Below are 27,524 nucleotides of genomic sequence, written 5' to 3'. Positions count from 1 at the left end.
AATTATGTAGTTTTTTTTATTGGTCAATTTTTTAGGGAAGCCTGGCTTCCCTTGGCATCCATGAATACACGCCACTGGGTGTGAATACTCTCTGTAGGCACTGTATGATGGCATACCTGCCCCCTGCAAAGTAAAAGTTGACTGAGCCTGAAAAAAATATTAAAATAATTGTCCCTTCTGACATTTTCGGAATCTACAAGCAGTTGGGAAAACAACCACATAAAAATAAAAGCGGTACATTTTGAGAATTGCTGAATTAAAAGGTGTCATTTTAGATCTAAATGTTCATTCTTATTCAGTCTAGCCTTTCCAAAATGGCCAGATAGTTTCAGAAACAGTATTTCAGCACGAGCATTGCATTAACATTTACTTAGAAAGAGAAATCTCACATGCTGTACAGAATATATAAAAAGGAAAAACAGGCAATCCCCCGAAATAAACAACACTTTAGGACCCGAACTTCACCTGGACTCTCCTATCCCACACACTGTCATATCAGCTGCAGCATTACATCAAACACAGACATCCATCATTACACACACACATTTCACTAACATTTTAATCCTGCATTTAAATTTGCCATCTAATGATAATGTTACGTTATCTCGAGGATATGGAGGCGTCTGGACAGAAATATTTGTTAGAGAACAAGAAGAACATATATAGTAACAAATTAACAGTCCATTAGAACTCTATACAGGTCTCTGTGTGGAGGCAACATAAAACATTTATCTTAAAAAAACGTCCAAATATGGATAAGTCAGCAATAAGATGGCAAAATCTATTGAGTGAATCCCCCTTTGATTTTAGAAGATTTAATTATTTCTGGATGGATACCTGGCCATTCACATGTTCCTGATAGAGAAAACAAGACATTCTGACTGGTACAGGAGGGCCAATAGTGGTCACGGTCCGGCTCAAACTAAATATCAGGAGACGGGGGTGTGTGGGTCAAGTGCCCTGAAGAAGAGGGGTGTGTGGGTCAAGACCACCCTATTTACCAGTGGCTTGAGGCCCTGGTTTGAATTCCAATCCAATGTGACATAAACATGATAATAATGTATGGTCAGACAGGATTGCAAAATTCCAGTTACTTTCCTAACCTTCCCTCCCTGGGTTTTCTAGAAATCCTGGTCGGCATGTTCATGGATTTCCTGCTTATTTCCCCGTAATTCCTGGATTTCAGGAAAACCGGGGAATTTTGGGAAAGTTAACGTAATTTTGCAACCCAGGTCACATATTTTTCTTTCATCTTTAACCACCGGTAGTTCTCAGGTCTTGTACAAAACTAAATGACTCAAACATCTGCAGTTATAATATGATCAGGCTCAGCAGTGGAGAGACTTGGGTAAGGTGGATCATGTGACAGGAGAGTTACAGCGTGGGTGGCTTCAACCCGTACTTCCTGGCTACCTCAGTCTGGGCGTAGGCTGCATCACACAGTGAGTAGAGGTGGGCCATCTCCATCTCTGACTTGGCCAGGTTGATGGCCTTGTTGAACATGTCTATCGCTTTTTCCAGGTTTCCCCTGTAATGAGAGGGAAGTTTATTTAAGTGATAATGCTCTCAAAGCCGGTGTTTGTAGGATATTTTGGCAAGGTAGCGGCAAACCGTACCAATATATCCTCCAAACACCGGTTTTGAGGGCATTCCAAGATATTCGCTGTTGAAAACTAAATGTTAGTCTAAAGGAAATGTGAGATAATGTCTAGATGCTTTTTATAGTGGAGATCAAGTTAATAAATTGCCTGGCTGGGCTGAGACAGTGGATTGCGCAGTCAGATGGAACTGAGTAAATAGGCATTTTAACGTCATAGATTTAACCGGTGGTAACTTGTGGAATAGACACCGGCTGGAATGCGCTTTTAACCAATCAGCATCCAGGATTAGACCCACCCGTATATTATTGGTGCGTTCGTAAATTTGTTTTGGCGATCTACTCCGGTTTCAGAGCACTCTCGTCTGAGTGTGCGAGAGCGCAGGTTAACTGATGAATTTACAAACGCTGAACACCTGTTGAATATGGCCGTTGTCAGTAAACATTGGCAAAAAATAGTAACTAAATTGTTTCCAGCAGCACAGTTACAGTCACCAACGCTCTGGATAAAATAAAAACAGCCTAACCAGCTCTGCTACGGCGAGTAAAATGATCAGTGAGGTGTTCCCTCATTTGTGTCTGGAAGTAGCTAGCAAGCTAGCCAACGTTAGCCAGTTAGTTTGGGTGCTTGACTACAGTTGTGAGGTCAAAAAGCTTGGATCAACCCTACTCCTCGGCCAGAGGGTCTAGTGTGGGCGCTCTGAACGCTCCGAGAGCGAAATTCTCTGAATTTATGAACGGACAATCTGACAACACTCTATATTTACGAACACCCAGAGCGCACTCTGGCACTCCAGATTAAATTTACGAACACACCCTATATAGTTTTTACATGTGTCTTATGTATTTTATGACATTACACTTTATGTATGTGTCTGCATATGTACAAAGATGTACTGGATGCCCCTAATCCTAACTAATCCAAGACATTCTGTATGCCCCTGATCCTAACTGAACCTAGATGTTCTGGAAGGACCCTAATCCCCAAATTTTTATTTTACCTTTGTTTAACCAGGTAGGCAAGTTGAGAACAAGTTCTCATTTACAACTGCGACCTGGCCAAGATAAAGCAAAGCAGTTCGACACATACAACAACATGGAGTTACACATGGATCCAAGACGTTCTGGATGGACCCTAATCCTAACTGATCCAAGATGTTCTGGATGGCTCTGACCCTAACTGATCCAAGATGTTCTGGATGCCCCTGACCCTAACTGATCCAAGATCTTTTGGATGCCCCTGACCCTAACTGATCCAAGATGTTCTGGATGCCCCTGACCCTAACTGATCCAAGATGTTCTGGATGCCCCTGACCCTAACTGATCCAAGATGTTCTGGATGGCAGTTACCCTAACTGATCCAAGATGTTCTGAATGGCCGTGACCCTAACTGATCCAAGATGTTCTGGATGGCAGTGACCCTAACTGATCCAAGATGTTCTGGATGGCAGTTACCCTAACTGATCCAAGATGTTCTGGATGGCAGTGACCCTAACTGATCCAAGATGTTCTGGATGGCAGTTACCCTAACTGATTCAAGATGTTCTGGATGGCAGTGACCCTAACTGATCCAAGATGTTCTGGATGGCAGTGACCCTAACTGATCCAAGATGTTCTGGATGGCAGTTACCCTAACTGATCCAAGATGTTCTGGATGGCAGTTACCCTAACTGATCCAAGATGTTCTGGATGGCAGTGACCCTAACTGATCCAAGATGTTCTGGATGGCAGTGACCCTAACTGATCCAAGATGTTCTGGATGGCAGTTACCTTAACTGATCCAAGATGTTCTGGATGGCAGTGACCCTAACTGATCCAAGATGTTCTGGATGGCCGTGACCCTAACTGATCCAAGATGTTCTGGATGGCAGTGACCCTAACTGATCCAAGATGTTCTGGATGGCAGTGACCCTAACTGATCCAAGATGTTCTGGATGGCAGTGACCCTAACTGATCCAAGATGTTCTGGATGGCAGTGACCCTAACTGATCCAAGATGTTCTGGATGGCAGTGACCCTAACTGATCCAAGATGTTCTGGATGGCAGTGACCCTAACTGATCCAAGATGTTCTGGATGGCCGTGACCCTAACTGATCCAAGATGTTCTGGATGGCAGTTACCCTAACTGATCCAAGATGTTCTGGATGGCAGTGACCCTAACTGATCCAAGATGTTCTGGATGGCAGTTACCCTAACTGATCCAAGATGTTCTGGATGGCAGTTACCCTAACTGATCCAAGATGTTCTGGATGGCAGTGACCCTAACTGATCCAAGATGTTCTGGATGGCAGTTACCCTAACTGATCCAAGATGTTCTGGATGGCAGTGACCCTAACTGATCCAAGATGTTCTGGATGGCAGTGACCCTAACTGATCCAAGATGTTCTGGATGGCAGTGACCCTAACTGATCCAAGATGTTCTGGATGGCAGTTACCCTAACTGATCCAATATGTTCTGGATGGCAGTGACCCTAACTGATCCAAGATGTTCTGGATGGCAGTGACCCTAACTGATCCAAGATGTTCTGGATGGCAGTTACCCTAACTGATCCAAGATGTTCTGGATGGCAGTTACCCTGTATGTCCCTGTCCCATAATTAATCTCTGTATTATGTATGGTACTTATTCTATACGTACTATAAATGCAACTGGGCTACAGAAAAGCCAAGAGACTTACTTTTAAAAACTGAACTAAATGGCTTTTTTTATGCTGCATAAATATAAAAAAATTATAAAGCAAAGCGAACCTTAAATGCCTGTGAAGCCTTAAATGCCTGTGAAGCCTTATGCATTTTAAATGCATATACCCCTGTGTATAAAGTTAGTATTTTTTGTTATATTTGTTGTTAATGTAAAAACATTTCTAATGTACCAAGATGTTATTTAATGCCTTCTTAACCAAACTCTAAAGTTATTACTGGGAAAAATTTGAAAAAGTAGTAAACTAACCTTTGAACTTCAATAGTTCCCATGGTTTCATAGGCAAAGTCACATTTGTTGTCGATCTCAATGGCCTTGCTGATGAGGTCCAGACCCAGGTCCAAGTCCTGCTTCCACTGGAGCTGCAACAACCTTGACACACACACACAGGAATTAGCAACTTACTGGACTAGCACTAAAACATTACTCCTGAACTACAGGCCACTTCCCCTCACAACCTCATCACACCAGGGGCCTCATTTATAACTATTGCGTAAATCTAACACTACATATCTGCGTGCATGAAACTGTGCGTACGCACGGTCTACAGTTTCCGGGACGATAAGCACATCCTCATGTCAAGTTCAGTTTTTATAAATGCCAACTTTGCCTGAAAACTGGCACACGCATGTTTTACGGCATTATTACACAAAGTTTATAAAATGAGGCCCCTAGGACGCCGCTCCCATCCACCTCATCTCAAGGACCAGGGACGCCGCTCCCATCCACCTCATCTCAGGGACCAGGGACGCCCCTCCCATCCACCTCATCTCAAGGACCAGGGACGCCCCTCACATCCACCTCATCTCAAGGACCAGGGACGCCCCTCACATCCACCTCATCTCAAGGACCAGGGACGCCGCTCCCATCCACCTCATCTCAAGGACCAGGGACGCCCCTCCCATCCACCTCATCTCAAGGACCAGGGACGCCCCTCCCATCCACCTCATCTCAGGGACCAGGGACGCCCCTCCCATCCACCTCATCTCAAGGACCAGGGACGCCCCTCCCATCCACCTCATCTCAGGGACCAGGGACGCCCCTCCCATCCACCTCATCTCAGGGACCAGGGACGCCCCTCCCATCCACCTCATCTCAAGGACCAGGGACGCCCCTCCCATCCACCTCATCTCAGGGACCAGGGACGCCCCTCCCATCCACCTCATCTCAGGGACGCCCCTCCCATCCACCTCATCTCAGGGACGCCCCTCCCATCCACCTCATCTCAGGGACCAGGGATGCCCCTCCCATCCACCTCATCTCAGGGACGCCCCTCCCATCCACCTCATCTCAAGGACGCCCCTCCCATCCACCTCATCTTAAGGACCAGGGACGCCCCTCCCATCCACCTCATCTCAGGGACGCCCCTCCCATCCACCTCATCTCAGGGACCAGGGACGCCCCTCCCATCCACCTCATCTCAAGGACCAGGGACGCCCCTCCCATCCACCTCATCTCAGGGACGCCCCTCCCATCCACCTCATCTCAGGGACGCCCCTCCCATCCACCTCATCTCAGGGACGCCCCTCCCATCCACCTCATCTCAAGGACGCCCCTCCCATCCACCTCATCTCAAGGACCAGGGACGCCCCTCCCATCCACCTCATCTCAAGGACGCCCCTCCCATCCACCTCATCTCAAGGACCAGGGACGCCCCTCCCATCCACCTCATCTCAAGGACCAGGGACGCCCCTCCCATCCACCTCATCTCAGGGACCAGGGACGCCCCTCCCATCCACCTCATCTCAAGGACCAGGGACGCCCCTCCCATCCACCTCATCTCAGGGACCAGGGACGCCCCTCCCATCCACCTCATCTCAAGGACCAGGGACGCCCCTCCCATCCACCTCATCTCAAGGACGCCCCTCCCATCCACCTCATCTCAAGGACCAGGGACGCCCCTCCCATCCACCTCATCTCAGGGACGCCCCTCACATCCACCTCATCTCAAGGACCAGGGACGCCCCTCACATCCACCTCATCTCAAGGACCAGGGACGCCCCTCCCATCCACCTCATCTCAGGGACCAGGGACGCCCCTCCCATCCACCTCATCTCAAGGACCAGGGACGCCCCTCCCATCCACCTCATCTCAAGGACGCCCCTCCCATCCACCTCATCTCAAGGACCAGGGACGCCCCTCCCATCCACCTCATCTCAGGGACGCCCCTCCCATCCACCTCATCTCAAGGACGCCCCTCCCATCCACCTCATCTCAGGGACGCCCCTCCCATCCACCTCATCTCAAGGACCAGGGACGCCCCTCACATCCACCTCCCATCCACCTCATCTCAAGGACCAGGGACGCCCCTCCCATCCACCTCATCTCAAGGACCAGGGACCCCCCTCCCATCCACCTCCCATCCACCTCATCTCAAGGACCAGGGATCCCCTCTTAACTCACCCCTTGTGGACGTATGTTGTAGCGTTGTCTGGCTCCAGGTCAATACACTTGTTGTACATCTCATCTGCCTTGCCAAACTGCTGCTGGTCAGTCAATGCCTGAACAACACAAACACAGGAGAAATGTTTCAGGATGATTCACATACTCAAGTACCTTATTGGACAAATTTGACTTAATAAAACAAATCAAATTGTAAGAAGAGATTTGAAGTTCTGTTAACCTGTTGGGGCTAGGGGGCAGTATTTGCACGACCGGATAAAAAACGTACCCGATTTAAACTGGTTACTACTCTTGCCCAGAAACGAGAATATGCATATAATTAGTAGATTTGGATAGAAAACACTCTAAAGTTTCTAAAACTGTTTGAATGGTGTCTGTGAGTATAACAGAACACATATGGCAGGCCAAAACCTGAGAAGATTCCATACAGGAAGTGCCCTGTCTGACAATTTGTTCTCCTTCTGTGGCATCTCTATTGAAAATACAGCATCTGTGCTGTAACGTGACATTTTCTAAGGCTCTCAGAAGGCGCCAGAAAGTGGAATGAAGTCTCTCCAGTCTCTGGGCGAAGAACAGCAGGAGATTTTGTGAGTGGTCAGGCTGAGAACAGTGACACTGGAGATGCGCGTTCATGTGAATTCTCCATTTTTTTCTTTCAGCCTTTGAATGAATACAACGTCGCCCGGTTGGAATATTATCGCGCGTCACCCTTCGTATACTGACCTGAACGCACGAACAAAACGGAGGTATTTGAATATAACTATGGATTATTTGGAACCAAAACAACATGTGTTGTTGAAGTAGAAGTCCTGGGAGTGCATTCTGATGAAGAACAGCAAAGGTAATCCAATTTTTCTAATAGTAAATCTGAGGGCCAAACTTGGTGGGTGTCAAATTAGCTAGCCGTGATGGCCGGGCTATGTACTCAGAATATTGCAAAATGTGCTTTCGCCGAAAAGCTATTTTAAAATCTGACACCGCGATTGCATAAAGGAGTTTTGTATCTATAATTCTTAAAATAATTGTTATGTATTTTGTGAACGTTAATCGTGAGTAATTTAGTAAATTCACCGGAAGTTTGCGGTGGGTATGCTAGTTCTGAACATCACATGCTAATGTAAAAAGCTGGTTTTTGAGATAAATATGAACTTGATTGAACAAAACATGCATGTATTGTATAACATAATGTCCTAGGAGGGTCATCTGATGAAGATCAAAGGTTAGTGCTGCATTTAGCTGTGGTTTTGGTTTTTGTGACATATATGCTAGCTTTGAAAATGGCTGTGTGATTATTTTTGGCAGAGTACTCTCCTAACATAATCTAATATTTTGCTTTCGCTGTAAAGCCTTTTTGAAATCGGACAATGTGGTTAGATTAACGAGAGTCTTCTCTTTAAAATGGTGTAAAATAGTCATATGTTTGAGAAATTGAAGTTATAGCATTTTTGAGGTATTTGTATTTCGCGCCACGCGATTCCACTGGCTGTTGACGCAAACGTCCCACCTTGCACAGGGAGGTTAAACAAGAGGTTTTTCAAGCAGCCATAATCTACTGCAGGTAAGATGTGATTTATTACTAGAACATGGGTGGTTCCAGCCCTGAAGGCTGATTGGCTGAAAGCTGTGGTATATCACAGGTACAAAACATGTATCTTTATTGCTCTAATTACGTTGGTAGTCAGTTTATAATAGCAATAAGGGTGTGTGTGATATATAGCCAATATACCACGGCTAAGGGATGTATACAGGCACTCCTCACTGCGTCGTGCAAAAGAACAGCCCTTAGCCGTGGTATATTGGCAATATACCACACCCCCTCAGAGAGACCGTGTTAATGACAGCACACCTGACAGGTGAGACGGTGTTAATGACAGAGCGTACCCCTACCTGTGCACACAGAGCGTACCCCTACCTGTGCATACAGAGCGTACCCCTACCTGTGCACACAGAGCGTACCCCTACCTGTGCACACAGAGCGTACCCCTACCTGTGCACACAGAGCGTACCCCTACCTGTGCACACAGAGCGTACCCCTACCTGTGCACACAGGGCGTACCCCTACCTGTGCACACAGAGCGTACCCCTACCTGTGCACACAGAGCGTACCCCTACCTGTGCACACAGAGCGTACCCCTACCTGTGCACACAGAGCGTACCCCTACCTGTGCACACAGAGCGTACCCCTACCTGTGCACACAGAGCGTACCCCTACCTGTGCATACAGAGCGTACCCCTACCTGTGCACACAGAGCGTACCCCTACCTGTGCATACAGAGCGTACCCCTACCTGTGCACACAGAGCGTACCCCTACCTGTGCATACAGAGCGTACCCCTACCTGTGCACACAGAGCGTACCCCTACCTGTGCATACAGAGCGTACCCTACCTGTGCACACAGAGCGTACCCCTACCTGTGCATACAGAGCGTATCCCTCGGCACACTTAGGGAACCTCCTGGTGATGTCCTCAAAGCCGTCCATGGCCGTCTGCACCTGGGACTGGCTGTTGCCAGTGTATGCCTGCCTGTACTGGACACACACAGACTAGCTGGTTAACACACATTTAGAACGCTTCATACGGCACCAACCTTAGATCGCTGACTAACTAACTTCCTCCCAGTTCATTAACAGCACCTTGGTGAGATCCAGTCTCAGCTGTATGAAGTGGATTAACAGCACATTGGTGAGATCTAGTCTCAGCTGTATGAAGTGGATTAACAGCACATTGGTGAGATCCAGTCTCAGCTGTATGAAGTGGATTAACAGCACATTGGTGAGATCTAGTCTCAGCTGTATGAAGTGGATTAACAGCACATTTGTGAGATCCAGTCTCAGCTGTATGAAGTGGATTAACAGCACATTGGTGAGATCCAGTCTCAGCTGTATGAAGTGGATTAACAGCATATTGGTGAGATCTAGTCTCAGCTGTATGAAGTGGATTAACAGCACATTGGTGAGATCCAGTCTCAGCTGTATGAAGTGGATTAACAGCACATTGGTGAGATCTAGTCTCAGCTGTATGAAGTGGATTAACAGCACATTGGTGAGATCTAGTCTCAGCTGTATGAAGTGGATTAACAGCACATTGGTGAGATCTAGTCTCAGCTGTATGAAGTGGATTAACAGCACATTGGTGAGATCCAGTCTCAGCTGTATGAAGTGGATTAACAGCACATTGGTGAGATCTAGTCTCAGCTGTATGAAGTGGATTAACAGCACATTTGTGAGATCCAGTCTCAGCTGTATGAAGTTGATTAACAGCACATTGGTGAGATCCAGTCTCAGCTGTATGAAGTGGATTAACAGCATATTGGTGAGATCTAGTCTCAGCTGTATGAAGTGGATTAACAGCACATTGGTGAGATCCAGTCTCAGCTGTATGAAGTGGATTAACAGCACATTGGTAAGATCTAGTCTCAGCTGTATGAAGTGGATTAACAGCACATTGGTGAGATCTAGTCTCAGCTGTATGAAGTGGATTAACAGCACATTGGTGAGATCTAGTCTCAGCTGTATGAAGTGGATTAACAGCACATTGGTGAGATCCAGTCTCAGCTATATGAAGTGGATTAACAGCACATTGGTGAGATCTAGTCTCAGCTGTATGAAGTGGATTAACAGCACATTGGTGAGATCTAGTCTCAGATGTATGAAGTGGATTAACAGCACATTGGTGAGATCTAGTCTCAGATGTATGAAGTGGATAAGACAGTCCATTCACCAGAGCATGTCTGTACTGCAGGCACAGCCAGTAGGATGAACCTTTTAACACATCTCCAACACATCCCAAACCTACACCTACACTAGAGGACAGGGAAACTGATCAGATTCATGTTTATAACAGATATCCATTATAGTAGTGAGCTCTAAACCTACAGTCTCCTGATCCATACTCACCAGGGCGAAGCATTTCTGAGCCTGTGCCAGAGCAGAGTCAGGTCTGAGCAGGATGCACTCATCAAAGTCTCCGACGGCTTCCTCTACCTGGTCCAGAAGGATCTTCAACTGAAGGGGAAACACTTCAGTCTGTTAGTGTAAACCAATGGCAATGATGTGACTTAATGCATCTTACTGTTTACTTGCAAGTTAACCCCAAAGGGCATCCTATTCAACCCATTCCTTATTGAGAGGCCTATGGGCGCTGGTCAAAAGTAGTGCACTAAATAGGGAATAGGGTACCATTGGGCTGTGGGCTGTGCCGTGGCGGAGATCTTTGTGGGCTATACTCGGCCTTGTCCCGGGATGATATGTTGGTGGTTGGAGATATCCCTCCAGTGGTGTGGAGGCTGTGCTTTGGCAAAGTGGGTGGGGTTATATCCTACCTGTTTGGCCCTGTCCGGGGGTTTCATCGGATGGGGCCACAGTGTCTCCTGACCCCTCCTGTCTCAGCCTCCAGTATTTATGCTGCAGTAGTTTATGTGTCGGGGGGCTAGGGTCAGTCTGTCACATCTGGAGTATTTCTCTTGTCTTTTTCGGTGTCCTGTGTGAATTTAAATATGCTCTCTCTAATTCTTTCTTTCTTTCTTTCTCTCTCTCGGAGGACCTGAGCCCTAGGACCATGCCTCAGGACTACCTGGCTTGATGACTCCTTGCTGTCCCCAGTTCACCTGGCCGTGCTGCTGCTCCAGTTCCAACTGTTCTGCTCGCAGCTATGGAACCCTGACCTGTTCACCGGACGTGCTACCTGTCCCAGACCTGCTGTTTTCAACTCTCTAGAGACAGCAGGAGCGGTAGAGATACTCTCAAAGATTGGCTATGAAAAAGCCAACTGACACTTACTCTTGTGTTACTGACTTGTTGAACCCTTGACAACTACTATGATTATTATTATTTGACCATGCTGGTCATTTATGAACATTTGAACATCTAGGCCATGTGCTGTTATAATCTCCACCCGGCAATGACAGAAGAGGAATGGCCACCCCTCATAGCCTGGTTCCTCTCTAGGTTTCTTCCTAGGTTCTGGCCTTTCTAGGGAGTTTTTCCTAGCCACCGTGCTTCTACACCTGCATTGCTTGCTGTTTGGGGTTTTAGGCTGGGTTTCTGTACAGCACTTTGAGATATCAGCTGATGTAAGAAGGGCTATATAAATACATTTGATTTGATTTGGGCAGGGCCATAAGGGATAGTGATAGAGACAGCCCTACCTGTCCCCGGTGGTGGTAGACGTCTGCGTTGCGCGTGTCGATCTCAGCGGCCATGTTGAAGTCCTGTGTTGACATCATAGGCTGCTGCTGCTGCATGTACATACTGCCACGCTTGATCAGAGCATTGGCCCTGAGCTGCAGTCCCAGGACAGAGACAGGACAAAAACAGGGTTTCAGTCAGAGCATTGGCCCTCAGCTGCAGTCCCAGAAATGAGCTGCTAATAGCGACTAACCGAGAAGAGGAGGAGCTGAGCTGCTAATAGCGACTAACCGAGAGGAGGAGGAGCTGAGCTGCTAATAGCGACTAACCGAGAGGAGGAGGAGCTGAGCTGCTAATAGCGACTAACCGAGAGGAGGAGGAGCTGAGCTGCTAATAGCGACTAACCGAGAGGAGGAGGAGCTGAGCTGCTAATAGCGACTAACTGAGAGGAGGAGGAGCTGAGCTGCTAATAGCGACTAACCGAGAGGAGGAGCTGAGCTGCTAATAGCGACTAACCGAGAAGAGGAGGAGCTGAGCTGCTAATAGCGACTAACCGAGAGGAGGAGGAGCTGAGCTGCTAATAGCGACTAACCGAGAGGAGGAGGAGCTGAGCTGCTAATAGCGACTAACTGAGAGGAGGAGGAGCTGAGCTGCTAATAGCGACTAACCGAGAGGAGGAGCTGAGCTGCTAATAGCGACTAACCGAGAAGAGGAGGAGCTGAGCTGCTAATAGCGACTAACCGAGAGGAGGAGGAGCTGAGCTGCTAATAGCGACTAACCGAGAGGAGGAGGAGCTGGGCTGCTAATAGCGACTAACCGAGAGGAGGGGGAGGAGCTGCTAATAGCGACTAACTGAGAGGAGGAGGAGCTGAGCTGCTAATAGCGACTAACTGAGAGGAGGAGGAGCTGAGCTGCTAATAGCGACTAACTGAGAGGAGGAGGAGCTGAGCTGCTAATAGCGACTAACTGAGAGGAGGAGCTGAGCTGCTAATAGCGACTAACTGAGAGGAGGAGGAACTGGGCTGCTAATAGCGACTAACCGAGAGGAGGTGGAGCTGAGCTGCTAATAGCGACTAACTGAGAGGAGGAGGAGCTGAGCTGCTAATAGCGACTAACTGAGAGGAGGAGGAGCTGAGTTGCTAATAGCGACTAACCGAGAGGAGGGGGAGCTGGGCTGCTAATAGCGACTAACCGAGAGGAGGGAGAGCTGAGCTGCTAATAGCGACTAACCGAGAGCAGGGGGAACTGAGCTGCTAATAGCGACTAACTGAGAAGAGGAGGAGCTGAGCTGCTAATAGCGACTAATCGAGAGGAGGAGGAGCTGGGCTGCTAATAGCGACTAACCGAGAGGAGGAGCTGAGCTGCTAATAGCGACTAACTGAGAGGAGGGGGAGCTGAGCTGCTAATAGCGACTAACTGAGAGGAGGAGGAGCTGCTAATAGCGACTAACTGAGAGGAGGAGGAGCTGCTAATAGCGACTAACCGAGAGGAGGGGGAGCTGAGCTGCTAATAGCGACTAACTGAGAGGAGGGGGAGCTGAGCTGCTAATAGCGACTAACCGAGAGGAGGGGGAGCTGAGCTGCTAATAGCGACTAACCGAGAGGAGGAGCTGAGCTGCTAATAGCGACTAACCGAGAGGAGGAGGAGCTGAGCTGCTAATAGCGACTAACCGAGAGGAGGAGCTGCTAATAGCGACTAACCGAGAGGAGGGGCTGAGCTGCTAATAGCGACTAACTGAGAGGAGGAGGAGCTGAGCTGCTAATAGCGACTAACCGAGAGGAGGAGGAGCTGGGCTGATAATAGCGACTAACTGAGAGGAGGTGGAGGTGCTAATAGCGACTAACGGGGAGGGGCTGAGCTACTGGACCCCCCCCACACCGACCCCAGCTCATCTCCACTACCTTGACGTTGGCGTCCTCCATGTTGATGACCCGGTCCAGGTCAGGCTGGGCGCCGGTGGCGTTGCCAATCAGGAGGTAGAAGGTTGCCCGTAGCAACAGGGCCTCAGCAGTGTACCGGCCCTCAGACTCCACCTCCTTAGTGCACTCACTGATGATCTTATCATAGTTCTCCTCCTCCATGTACTGCTTGGCCTTCAGGTAACCAGAACTATGGACAGGACAGAGGTTAGAGGTTAAGGACAGGGTTAATGTACTGGTTGGCCTTCAGGTAACCAGAACTATGGACAGGACAGAGGTTAGAGGTTAAGGACAGGGTTAATGTACTGCTTGGCCTTCAGATAACCAGAGCTATGTTGAACCCTGGTAGAGACACTAGTTCAGTATGTTGAAATCTGGTACAGACACTATGGCTGCGTTTATAGGGAATAGTGTGCCATTTGGAACGCAAATGTAGCTTTTTTTATCCAGAGCAACATACAGGACAGGAAGTGACATCACAGTGTGACCTCTGACCTTTCTGTGACCTCTGCGGCCTCGCCCTCGTTGTCCTTGTCCTCGTCCTTCTTCTCACCCTTCTGGAGCGGTTGGGAGATAATGTCATCGGTGAAGGAGCTGAAGTAGGACTTGATGAACTGAGGAGAAGGCATCAGGGGGTCACGGTTCTGGAGAGAGAGAAGACATGATGAATTGAGGGAGAAGAGAGAGACAGCGAGAAGAGAGCAGAGGGAGGGAGAGGGAGAGAGAGAGCGAGAAGAGAGAGCGGAGGGAGAGAGAGGGAGAAGAGAGAGAGGAGAAAGAGGGAGACTTGATGAACTGAGGACAAATCATCATGGCGCTCACCGTTCTGAAGAGAGGAAAAAGAGGCAGACGAAAGAGGGAGAAGAGCGGCGCGAAAGAGAGAGGAGCGAGAGATATAGATGAGAGAGGTATAGAGAAGAGAGGGGGAGAGATGGTACAGTAACTTTTTGTATTGTTTGTTGGTTTGACAATGCCACTGTCAGCCAGATAAATATGCTGAGAAGGATTATCACCACAGCAAGCAAGGTACTTGGAGTCCAACAGACAGGCCTGGATGAGATCTTTAAGGTCAGGGTCTTCCGTAAGGCTCACAAAATCATTTTAGACCCAAGCCATCCCCTGTACCCGGACTTTGAACTACTCCCCTCTGGGCGCAGGTATAGGGCACCCCTCAGCAGGAAAAACACAACTAGACAATAATTTGTGCCAGGTGTGATATCCCTCCTAAATAGCTCGGGCTAATGTTCCTATCCACCCAGTATGGCCAGCAGGCAAATGTTCCTATCCACCCAGTAAGGCCAGCAGGCTAATGTTCCTATCCACTCAGTAAGGCCAGCAGGCTAATGTTCCTATCCACCCAGTAAGGCCAGCAGGGTAATGTTCCTATCCACCCAGTAAGGCCAGCAGGGTAATGTTCCTATCCACCCAGTAAGGCCAGCAGGCTAATGTTCCTATCGACTCAGTAAGGCCAGCAGGCTAATGTTCCTATCCACCCAGTAAGGCCAGCAGACTAATGTTCCTATCCACCCAGTAAGATCAGCAGGCTAATGTTCCTATCCACCCAGTAAGGCCAGCAGGCTAATGTTCCTATCCACTCAGTAAGGCCAGCAGGCTAATGTTCCTATCCACCCAGTAAGGCCAGCAGGGTAATGTTCCTATCCACCCAGTAAGGCCAGCAGGCTAATGTTCCTATCCACCCAGTAAGGCCAGCAGGCTAATGTTCCTATCCACCCAGTAAGGCCAGCAGGCTAATGTTCCTATCCACCCAGTAAGGCTAACAGGCTAATGTTCCTATCCACCCAGTAAGACCAGCAGGCTAATGTTCCTATAGACCCAGTAAGGCCAGCAGGCTAATGTTCCTATCGACCCAGTAAGGCCAGCAGGCTAATGTTCCTATCCACCCAGTAAGGCCAGCAGGCTAATGTTCCTATCCACCCAGTAAGGCTAACAGGCTAATGTTCCTATCCACCCAGTAAGGCTAACAGGCTAATGTTCCTATCCACCCAGTAAGGCCAGCAGGCTAGGCTTTTTTTTTTTTTTTTTTTTTTTAAATGTTGTGTTTTATTTATTATATATATATATTTTTTTATTGGTATGTAACTGTTACGAAAGTTGTATTGTCAATTTTGTTTTGTATTTAAACGCCACTTTAAATGTGTACATGACACTGCAACAACATTTCCCCATTGGGACAATAAAGTCAGTAAGTTGTTATTGAGAAAGGTCGCTGTAGGCAGACCTGGCTCTCAAGAGAAGACAGGCTATGTGCACACTGCCCACAAAATGAGGTGGAAACTGAGCTGCACTTCCTAACCTCCTGCCCAAATGTATGACCATATTAGAGACATATTTCCCTCAGATTACACAGACCCACAGAGAAGGAGAACCTTTCAGAGCAGTTAAAACCCAACATTACTCAATGCCTTCAGTAAGGAGCAGCAGGAGAGCTGGGACATCCTCTCACCTTGTATTGGTCTTTGGCCTTCTCCTTCCCCAGCAGTTTGAGGACTTTGTCTGCTAGCAGCATACTCTGCTGGTTCTGGAAGGCCTCTAGGATACACACCGCCGTCACATCTACAGGAACGGAGGGGGGGAGGGGGTATATGGGGGGTCCCTTGTTACTTGACCTGCTGTGGTATCATGTGCCTTTAAAGGAGAATCATTGATCACGTTCCAACTGGCACTCTATTCCCTCAACTATAGTGCACTATATAGGGAATGGGGGCTCTGGTCTAAAGCAGTCCACTATATAGGGAATAGGGCTCAGGTCTAAAGTAGTGCACTATATAGGGAATAGGGCTCTGGACTAAAGTAGAGCACTATATAGGGAATGGGGGCTCTAGTCTAAAGTAGTCCACTATATAGGGAATAGGGCTCTGGTCTAAAGTAGTGCACTATATAGGGAATAGGGCTCTGGTCTAAAGTAGTGCACTATATAGGGAATAGGGCTCTGGTCTAAAGTAGTGCACTATATAGGGAATAGGGCTCTGGTCTAAAGTAGTGCACTATATAGGGAATAGGGCTCTGGTCTATAGTAGTGCACTATATAGGGAATAGGGCTCTGGTCTAAAGTAGTGCACTATATAGGGAATAGGGCTCTGGTCTATAGTAGTGCACTATATAGGGAATAGGGGCTCTGGTCTAAAGTAGTCCACTATATAGGGGATAGGGCTCTGGTCTAAAGTAGTCCACTATATAGGGAATAGGGCTCTGGTCTAAAGTAGAGCACTATATAGGGAATGGGGGCTCTAGTCTAAAGTAGTCCACTTTATAGGGAATAGGGCTCTGGTCTAAAGTAGTGCACTATATAGGGAATAGGGCTCTGGTCTAAAGTAGTGCACTATATAGGGAATAGGGCTCTGGTCTATAGTAGTGCACTATATAGGGAATAGGGGCTCTGGTCTAAAGTAGTCCACTATATAGGGAATAGGGCTCTGGTCTAAAGTAGAGCACTATATAGGGAATGGGGGCTCTAGTCTAAAGTAGTCCACTATATAGGGAATAGGGCTCTGGTCTAAAGTAGTGCACTATATAGGGAATAGGGGCTCTGGTCTAAAGTAGTCCACTATATAGGGAATAGGGCTCTGGTCTATAGTAGTGTACTATATAGGGAATAGGGCTCTGGTCTAAAGTAGTCCACTATATAGGGAATAGGGCTCTGGTCTAAAGTAGTGCACTATATAGGGAATAGGGCTCTGGTCTATAGTAGTGCACTATATAGGGAATAGGGGCTCTGGTCTAAAGTAGTCCACTATATAGGGAATAGGGCTCTGGTCTAAAGTAGTGCACTATATAGGGAATAGGGCTCTGGTCTATAGTAGTGCACTATATAGGGAATAGGGGCTCTGGTCTAAAGTAGTGCACTATATAGGGAATAGGGCTCTGGTCTATAGTAGTGTACTATATAGGGCTCTGGTCTATAGTAGTGTACTATATAGGGCTCTGGTCTAAAGTAGTGCACTATATAGGGCTCTGGTCTAAAGTAGTGCACTATATAGGGAATAGGGCTCTGGTCTATAGTAGTGCACTATATAGGGCTCTGGTCTATAGTAGTGTACTATATAGGGCTCTGGTCTATAGTAGTGTACTATATAGGGCTCTGGTCTAAAGTAGTGCACTATATAGGGCTCTGGTCTAAAGTAGTGCACTATATAGGGCTCTGGTCTATAGTAGTGCACTATATAGGGAATAGGGCTCTGGTGAACTGTAACAAGTCTGATCTAAGCCGCACCTTCCAGGCACTCCTTCTTGTTGTCCAGTCTCTCCAGGGCCTTGGCCCTCCTGAACAGGGCCTTGATGTAGCGTGGGTTAATCACCACAGCTTGGGTACAGTCCTGCACCACCTCTGTCCACTTCATCTGGAAACAGACGTAGTTCATGTTAACACACACAAACACACATGCATTCAACACTTCTAAACTAGAAACCAGTGGTGGCTGGTGACACTTGAAAACCAGAGGATGGGCTCATGGTCTGGATTCACTGAAACGGCATCAAACACAAGATGGTCTGGATTCACTGAAACGGCATCAAACACACGATGGTCTGGTTTCACTGAAACGGCATCAAAACACACGATGGTCTGGATTCACTGAAACGGCATCAAACACACGATGGTCTGGTTTCACTGAAATGGCATCAAACACAAGATGGTCTGGTTTCACTGAAACGGCATCAAACACACGATGGTCTGGATTCACTGAAACGGCATCAAAACACATGATGGTCTGGTTTCACTGAAACGGCATCAAACACACGATGGTCTGGTTTCACTGAAACGGCACCAAACACAAGATGGTCTGGTTTCACTGAAACGGCATCAAACACATGATGGTCTGGTTTCACTGAAACGGCATCAAAACACATGATGGTCTGGTTTCACTGAAACGGCATCAAAACACATGATGGTCTGGTTTCACTGAAACGGCATCAAACACAAGATGGTCTGGTTTCACTGAAATGGCATCAAAACACATGATGGTCTGGTTTCACTGAAACGGCATCAAACACACGATGGTCTGGATTCACTGAAACGGCATCAAACACACGATGGTCTGGTTTCACTGAAACGGCATCAAAACACACGATGGTCTGGTTTCACTGAAACGGCATCAAACACAAGATGGTCTGGTTTCACTGAAATGGCATCAAAACACATGATGGTCTGGATTCACTGAAACGGCATCAAACACATGATGGTCTGGTTTCACTGAAACGGCATCAAAACACATGATGGTCTGGTTTCACTGAAACGGCATCAAAACACATGATGGTCTGGTTTCACTGAAACGGCATCAAACACAAGATGGTCTGGTTTCACTGAAATGGCATCAAAACACATGATGGTCTGGTTTCACTGAAACGGCATCAAACACACGATGGTCTGGATTCACTGAAACGGCATCAAACACACGATGGTCTGGTTTCACTGAAACGGCATCAAAACACACGATGGTCTGGTTTCACTGAAACGGCATCAAACACAAGATGGTCTGGTTTCACTGAAATGGCATCAAAACACATGATGGTCTGGATTCACTGAAACGGCATCAAAACACATGATGGTCTGGTTTCCATGTGTTTGATACCATTCCATCAATTCCATTCTAGCTATTACTATGAGCTGTCCTCCCCTCACCAGCCTCCACTGCTATAAACCCACGCGAACACATACAGAGCATCATAATGAATGGTTGCCATGGTGATAGTTGTCACTAACCTGCTGTTCGTAGGCAGCAGCTCTGTTCTGGTAGAAAGTGGACAGGTCTGTCTGGTTTTCTCTAGGACACAGACCGATGGCCTCTGTGTAACAATGGATGGCCTGCTCATACTTCCCAGCCTTGAAGTACTTGTTGCCCTTGTTCTTAGCACCCTGGGCCCGGTCCAGAGGACTCTACAGGATGGATGGGAGGGAGACAGAGTTAGTATCACCCTGGGCCCGGTCCAGAGGACTCTACAGGATGGAAGGGAGGAAGACAGAGTTAGTATCACCCTGGGCCCGGTCCAGAGGACTCTACAGGACGGAAGGGAGGGAAACAGAGTTAGTAACACCCTGGGCCCGGTCCAGAGGACTCTACAGGATGGAAGGGAGGGAGACAGAGTTAGTAGCACCCTGGGCCCGGTCCAGAGGACTCTACAGGATGGAAGGGAGGGAGACAGAGTTAGTAGCACCCTGGGCCCGGTCCAGAGGACTCTACAGGATGGAAGGGAGGGAGACAGAGTTAGTAGCACCCTGGGCCCGGTCCAGAGGACTCTACAGGACGGAAGGGAGGGAGACAGAGTTAGTAGTACCCTGGGCCCGGTCCAGAGGACTCTACAGGACGGAAGGGAGGGAGACAGAGTTAGTAGCACCCTGGGCCCGGTCCAGAGGACTCTACAGGACGGAAGGGAGGGAGACAGAGTTAGTAGCACCCTGGGCCCGGTCCAGAGGACTCTACAGGACGGAAGGGAAACAGAGTTAGTGGTGAAACACATGAGAACAAAGATGATTGCCATGTTGTATTGTTATTTGATGGCCACATTGTTTCCACAGTAATTAAATTAAAAGCACAACCTTGTGGATCGATGTGAGGCATGTTCTGATTCACAACTCATAAGTTACCATCTACAATCAGTGGACAAAACATTAAGAACACCTGCTCTTTCCATCACATAGACTGACCAGATGAATCCATGCGAAAGCTATGATCTCTTAAATGATGTCTCTTGTTAAATCCAATTTGATCAGTGTAGATGAAGTGGAAGAGACAGGTTAAAGAAGGATTTTTTTAAAGCCTGGAAACAATTGAGACATTTCACATTTAACATTTACATTTAAGTCATTTAGCAGACGCTCTTATCCAGAGCGACTTACAAATTGGTGCATTCACCTTATGATATCCAGCGGAACAACCACTTTACAATAGTGCATCTAAATCTTTCGGGGGGGGGTAGAAGGATTACTTTATCCTATCCCAGGTATTCCTTAAAGAGGTGGGGTTTCAGGTGTCTCCGGAAGGTGGTGATTGACTCCGCTGTCCTGGCGTCGTGAGGGAGCTTGTTCCACCATTGGGGTGCCAAAGCAGCGAACAGTTTTGACTGGGCTGAGCGGGAGCTGTGCTTCCTCAGAGGTAGGGAGGCGAGCAGGCCAGAGGTGGATGAACGCAGTGCCCTTGTTTGGGTGTAGGGCCTGATCAGAGCCTGAAGGTACGGAGGTGCCGTTCCCCTCACAGCTCCGTAGGCAAGCAGCATGGACTTGTAGCGGATGCGAGCTTCAACTGGAAGCCAGTGGAGAGAGCGGAGGAGCGGGGTGACGTGAGAGAACTTGGGAAGGTTGAACACCAGACGGGCTGCGGCGTTCTGGATGAGTTGTAGGGGTTTAATGGCACAGGCAGGGAGCCCAGCCAACAGCGAGTTGCAGTAATCCAGACGGGAGATGACAAGTGCCTGGACTAGGACCTGCGCCGCTTCCTGTGTGAGGCAGGGTCGTACTCTGCGAATGTTGTAGAGCATGAACCTACAGGATCGGGTCACCGCCTTGATGTTAGTGGAGAACGACAGGGTGTTGTCCAGGGTCACGCCAAGGTTCTTAGCACTCTGGGAGGAGGACACAAGGGAGTTGTCAACCGTGATGGCGAGATCATGGAACGGGCAGTTCTTCCCTGGGAGGAGGAGCAGCTCCATCTTGCCGAGGTTCAGCTTGAGGTGGTGAGCCGTCATCCACACTGATATGTCTGCCAGACATGCAGAGATGCGATTCGCCACCTGGTTATCAGAAGGGGGAAAGGAGAAGATTAATTGTGTGTCGTCTGCGTAGCAATGATAGGAGAGACCATGTGAGGATATGACCGAGCCAAGTGACTTGGTGTATAGTGAGAATAGGAGAGGGCCTAGAACAGAGCCCTGGGGGACACCAGTGGTGAGAGCACGTTGTGCGGAGACAGATTCTCGCCACGCCACCTGGTAGGAGCGACCTGTCAGGTAGGACGCAATCCAAGCGTGGGCCGCGCCGGAGATGCCCAGCTCGGAGAGGGTGGAGAGGAGGATCTGATGGTTCACAGTATCAAAGGCAGCAGATAGGTCTAGAAGGATGAGAGCAGAGGAGAGAGAGTTAGCTTTAGCAGTGGGGAGAGCCTCCGTGACACAGAGAAGAGCAGTCTCAGTTGAATGCCCAGTCTTGAAACCTGACTGATTAGGATCAAGAAGGTCATTCTGAGAGAGATAGCAGAGGAGCTGGCCAAGGACGGCACGTTCAAGAGTTTTGGAGAGAAAAGAAAGAAGGGATACTGGTCTGTAGTTGTTGATATCGGAGGGATCGAGTGTAGGTTTTTTCAGAAGGGGTGCAACTCTCGCTCTCTTGAAGACGGAAGGGACGTAGCCAGCGGTCAAGGATGAGTTGATGAGCGAGGTGAGGTAGGGGAGAAGGTCTCCGGAAATGGTCTGGAGAAGAGAGGAGGGGATAGGGTCAAGTGGGCAGGTTGTTGGGCGGCCGGCCGTCACGAGACGCGAGATTTCATCTGGAGAGAGAGGGGAGAAAGAGGTCAAAGCACAGGGTAGGGCAGTGTGAGCAGGACCAGCGGTGTCGTTTGGCTTAGAAAACGAGGATCGGATGTCATCAGCCTTCTTTTCAAAATGGTTGACGAAGTCATCCGCAGAGAGAGAGGAGGGGGGGGAGGGGGAGGAGGATTCAGGAGGGAGGAGAAGGTAGCAAAGAGCTTCCTAGGGTTAGAGGCAGATGCTTGGAATTTAGAGTGGTAGAAAGTGGCTTTAGCAGCAGAGACAGAAGAGGAAAATGTAGAGAGGAGGGCGTGAAAAGATGCCAGGTCCGCAGGGAGGCGAGTTTTCTTCCATTTCCGCTCGGCTGCCCGGAGGCCTGTTCTGTGAGCTCGCAGTGAGTCGTCGAGCCACGGCGCAGGAGTGGAGGACCGAGCCGGCCTGGAGGATAGGGGACAGTTTCACTTTTGACTAGGATCCCCATTAGCTGTTGCGAAAGTAGCAGCTACTCTTCCTGTGGTCCACACAAAACACGACACAATACAGAACATTTAAAGACAAAAACAGCTAAATGACAGAACTACATACTTAAAAAAAAAGCACACATAGCCTACACATCAATACAAACACACAAACTATCTAGGACCAATAGGGGAGAGGCGTTGTGCCGTGAGGTGTTGCTTTATCTGTTTTTTGCTCGTCATCTGACCGTAAGGCGCTAGCGGGTAGTGCGTACAGCCCAGTCCATCACTGGGGCCAAGTCTCCTGCCATCCAGGACCTCTATACCAGGCGGTGTCAGAGGGAGGCCCTAAAAATGAGCAAAGACTCCAGCCACCCCAGTCATAGACTGTTCTCTCTGCTTCCGCACGGCAAGCGGTCCCGCGCACCATGTCTGAAACCAAAACCCTGAACAGCTTCTATCCCCCCCAAGCTATAGCACTGCTAAATAGTTAGTTAACCAATAGTTAGTTAACCAATAGTTAGTTAACCAATAGCTAGTTAACCAATAGCTACCCAGACTATCTGCATTGACCCCTTTCTGCACTAATCTCTTTTGACTCATCACATAAGCTGCTGTTATTGTTTATTATCTATCCTGTTGCCTAGGCACTTTATCCCTACCTATAAGTACATATCTACTACCTCAATTACCCGGTACCCCCTGCACATAGCCACGTTATTACCCGGTACCCCCTGCACATAGCCACGTCATTACCCGGTACCCCCTGCACATAGCCACGTCATTACCCGGTACCCCCTGCACATAGCCACGTCATTACCCGGTACCCCCTGCACATAGCCACGTCATTACCCGGTACCCCTGCACATAGCCACGTCATTACCCGGTACCCCCTGCACATAGCCACGTCATTACCCGGTACCCCCTGCACATAGCCACGTCATTACCCGGTACCCCTGCACATAGCCACGTTATTACCCGGTACCCCCTGCACCTAGCCACGTCATTACCCGGTACCCCCTGCACATAGCCACGTCATTACCCGGTACCCCCTGCACATAGCCACGTCATTACCCGGTACCCCCTGCACATAGCCACGTCATTACCCGGTACCCCCTGCACATAGCCACGTCATTACCCGGTACCCCCTGCACATAGCCACGTCATTACCCGGTACCCCTGCACATAGCCACGTCATTACCCGGTACCCCTGCACATAGCCACGTCATTACCCGGTACCCCCTGCACATAGCCACGTCATTACCCGGTACCCCCCTGCACATAGCCACGTCATTACCCGGTACCCCCTGCACATAGCCACGTCATTACCCCGGTACCCCCTGCACATAGCCACGTCATTACCCGGTACCCCCTGCACATAGCCACGTTATTACCCGGTACCCCCTGTATATAGCCATGTTATTACCTCGTACCCCTGCACATTGACTCAGTACTGGTACCCCAGTGTATATAGCCATGTTATTACCTCGTACCCCTGCACATTGACTCAGTACTGGTACCCCAGTGTATATAGCCAAGTTATCATTATTCATTGTGTATTAATTCCTTGTGTTATTCTTTTTCAAATCATTTTTATTTGTTTCTCTGCGTTGTTGGGAAGGGCCCATAAGGAAGCATTTCACTGTTAGTCTACACCAGTTGTTTAAGAAGCATGTGACAGGTAGCATTTTATTCTAATTGAAATGGGTTTGATCGCCTCCATCTTCCGGATGTTCTGGCATTCAGGTACAAAATGTAACTTTCTGATCGTTTCTTCCATGGGAACACATGTACGTAAAGTTGTTTACATCAAAAAGGGAAACTGTCAAGAAGTGACTGAATTATCAGGGGCTCCCGAGTGCAGCAGCGGTCTAAGGCACTGCATCACAGGGCTAGAGGTGTCACTACAGACCCCGGTTCGATCCTGGGCTGTATCACAACCAGCCGTGATCGGGAGTCCCATAGGGCGACGCACAATTGTGTGTGCCAGAGTGATATCTAGAGTGATATCTAGAGTGATAGCTAGGAGTGATATCTAGGAGTGATATTTAGGAGTGATATCTAGAAGTGATATCTAGAGTGATATTTTTGTACATTTTTTTAACATTTTAGTCATTTTAGCAGACACTCTTATCCAGAGCGACTTACAGTAGTGAATGCATACATTTCAATTCATTTCATACATTATTTTTTTTTTCCGTACTGGCCCCCCGTGGGAATCGAACCCACAACCCTGGCGTTGCAAACACAATTGCAAACACCATGCTTTACCAACTGAGCCACAGGGATATCTAGGAGTGATATCTAGGAGTGATATCTAGGAGTGCTATCTAGGAGTGCTATCCAGAGTGATATCTAGGAGTGCTATCTAGGAGTGATATCCAGAGTGTTATCTAGGAGTGCTATCTAGGAGTGATATCCAGAGTGTTATCTAGGAGTGCTATCTATGAGTGATATCTAGGAGTGTTATCCAGAGTGTTATCCAGAGTGTTATCTAGGAGTGATATCTAGGAGTGATATCTAGGAGTGATATCTAGGAGTGATATCTAGGAGTGATATCTAGGAGTGGTTGAGAGTCATACCATGTCCTCCTGCTCGCAACGGGCTCCTTCTTGGCCCTGGACGGGGTTCGCGCTACCTTCTGGAGTTGTCCGTTCCCCGTTGCTTTTCCCCGGTGTGTTCTTCGTCTTGTTTCGTTTCCATAGGTAAACGGCTCCTACACCCAACACTATGGGGGTTCCGACCAGGAGGGCCAGCTGCCAGCGGGGGAAACCGCTCCCGGAGTGCGGCTCGACAGGCTTTGAAGCGGCCATCATCCACCATATAATGAACAGAAGCGAGTAGAACACGCACCAGTTGTCACTAGTTACCACAACCACAAAGTCAAAATTGGCTGTATATCGTTTATTTAATTTGTATTTTTTAGAATTCCCTTTTTGGTCTTAATTTAAGGTTAGGCATAAAGTCAGCAGTGTGGTTAGGTTTAAACCCAGATTTAAGGATATACCTTGTAGAAATAGGCTAGTTTTGGTCGTAATAAGGACTTTATGGCTGTGGTAACTAGTGACGTCCAGTACCCACTCCGTAATCCGCGAGGTGAAAGCAGAAACAGCGGAATCTTGGGATACTGGCGGGCGCTGTGTTATTGCATCCAGGGCGGGGAACTCTTTACTTCCGGACTACACGGACGACGACAACATTACATGGAGTGCAATGTCCCCATCTACTGTATGTATTAAATAATGCAAGGCTTAAAACGTTGATTTCAGTAAACCTACTTTTGAGTGTTATCAAATATGTTGGGATTGGGATTGTGTATTATAGATAACATTTATTGACTATGACTGTTTATACATGTTATGAGAGTATTCTAGTGCTTTGCCATTACATGATACTGTTTTTTACACTATTTTCAAATGAACGTTGTATTACCAGTATGTTTATGTTTAACATAAATAATGGACATTCTCTGTATTTAATGACCCAGATGTGCTATCACGTGATCCCAGAGTGTGTGGCATGGCCTCGTTTCGATCTATCCTGGGTCACATTCCTGCGTGTAGCAGCCTGGTGCTGCCTGCCTGCCTGGTTGGACTGGTCTGGGTGAGCAACCGGCCCAACCACGCGATCGGATCTCTGCCCTCAGGGCCGTAAAGGCAGGCTGTCCTCAAACACTAGCCTGCCATCAAGTCAACAGGGCCTGTGTCCCAAATGGCTCCCTATTCCCTTTATAGGGGTCTACTTTTGACCAGGGTCTATACACTGTGTGCACAATTATTAGGCAAATTGTATTCCTCGGGATTCATTTTATTGTTGAACAAACACAATGCTCTCAGTCAATCCAAAATGTTATTGAACCTCAAACCTGTATGTTTAACAAAGGAAAAGTGAGTTTTGTCTTTCTCAGGGAAATATATAAGTGTGCACAATTATTAGGCAACTATTAGTGTGCAGAATATTAGGCAACTAAATTACAAAAATAATTTCTCTCAACTCACTTGTTTATTCTCAATTTTTAGAGTAAGTGTAACAGATAAGTAACACAAAATGACAATTATATAACATTTTTGGCCTTTCAAAAATATTCAGTGACCAATATAGCCACCCTTATTTTCAATAACTGCCATGAGCCTTCCATCCATGGAGTCTGTCAGTTTCTTGATCTGTTCACGATCAATTTTCACTGAAGCAGCAACTACAGCCTCCCAAATGCTGTTCAAAGAGGTGTATTGTCTTCCCTCACTGTAAATCTCACGTTTGAGAAGGGCCCACAAGTTCTCAATAGGATTTAAGTCAGGTGAGGAAGGGGGCCAGGTCATTATTCTGGCATCTTTGAGGCCCTTGCTGGCTAGCCAAGCAGTGGAGTACTTGGATGCATGTGATGGAGCATTGTCCTGCATAAAGATCATGGCCTAGAATGCTGAGGACTTCTTCCTGTACCACTGATTGACGAAAGAATCTTCCAGAAACTGGCAGTAGGTTTGGGAGTTGAGTTTCAGTCCATCTTCAACCCGAAAAGGTCCAACTACCTCATCCTCAATGATAGCAGCCCATACCAGTACCCCTCCGCCACCTTGCTGGCACCTGACTCAAAGTGGTGCCCTGTGTCCATTACTGATCCAGCCACGGGCCCATCCATTTGGTCCATCAAGAGTCACTTTCATTTCATCTGTCCATAAAACCTTTGAAAAATCTGTCTTCAGGTATTTCTTTGCCCAATCTTGACGCTTCAACTTGTGAATCTTATTCAGTGGTGGTCTTGTTTCAGTCTTCTTGACCTTGGCCATGTCTCTGAGCACTTGACACCTTGTACTTCTGAACACTCCAGGTAGGTTACAGTTCTGGA

The 27,524-nt window shown here is 48.0% G+C and overlaps 1 protein-coding gene across 1 annotated transcript; it reads right to left on the bottom strand.

Moving 5' to 3' along the window:
* On the bottom strand, positions 1-25,791 carry LOC115151409 (mitochondrial import receptor subunit TOM70). The gene is made up of 12 exons (XM_029695321.1): positions 25,261-25,791; positions 19,465-19,638; positions 17,977-18,103; positions 16,210-16,319; positions 14,241-14,389; positions 13,728-13,935; positions 11,847-11,981; positions 10,597-10,704; positions 9,112-9,228; positions 6,701-6,798; positions 4,547-4,669; positions 1-1,528 (listed from the first exon to the last, which is right to left on the bottom strand). Exons 1-12 carry the CDS (start codon positions 25,492-25,494, stop codon positions 1,375-1,377), a joined length of 1,737 nt encoding a protein of 578 aa, XP_029551181.1. The 5' UTR covers positions 25,495-25,791; the 3' UTR covers positions 1-1,374.
* Between the last annotated feature and the right edge of the window lie 1,733 nt (positions 25,792-27,524).

Source organism: Salmo trutta, chromosome 17 (assembly GCF_901001165.1).
Source record: "Salmo trutta chromosome 17, fSalTru1.1, whole genome shotgun sequence".
Classification (NCBI taxonomy): domain Eukaryota; kingdom Metazoa; phylum Chordata; class Actinopteri; order Salmoniformes; family Salmonidae; genus Salmo; species Salmo trutta.
This window is presented reverse-complemented; position numbering and strand designations above follow the sequence as displayed.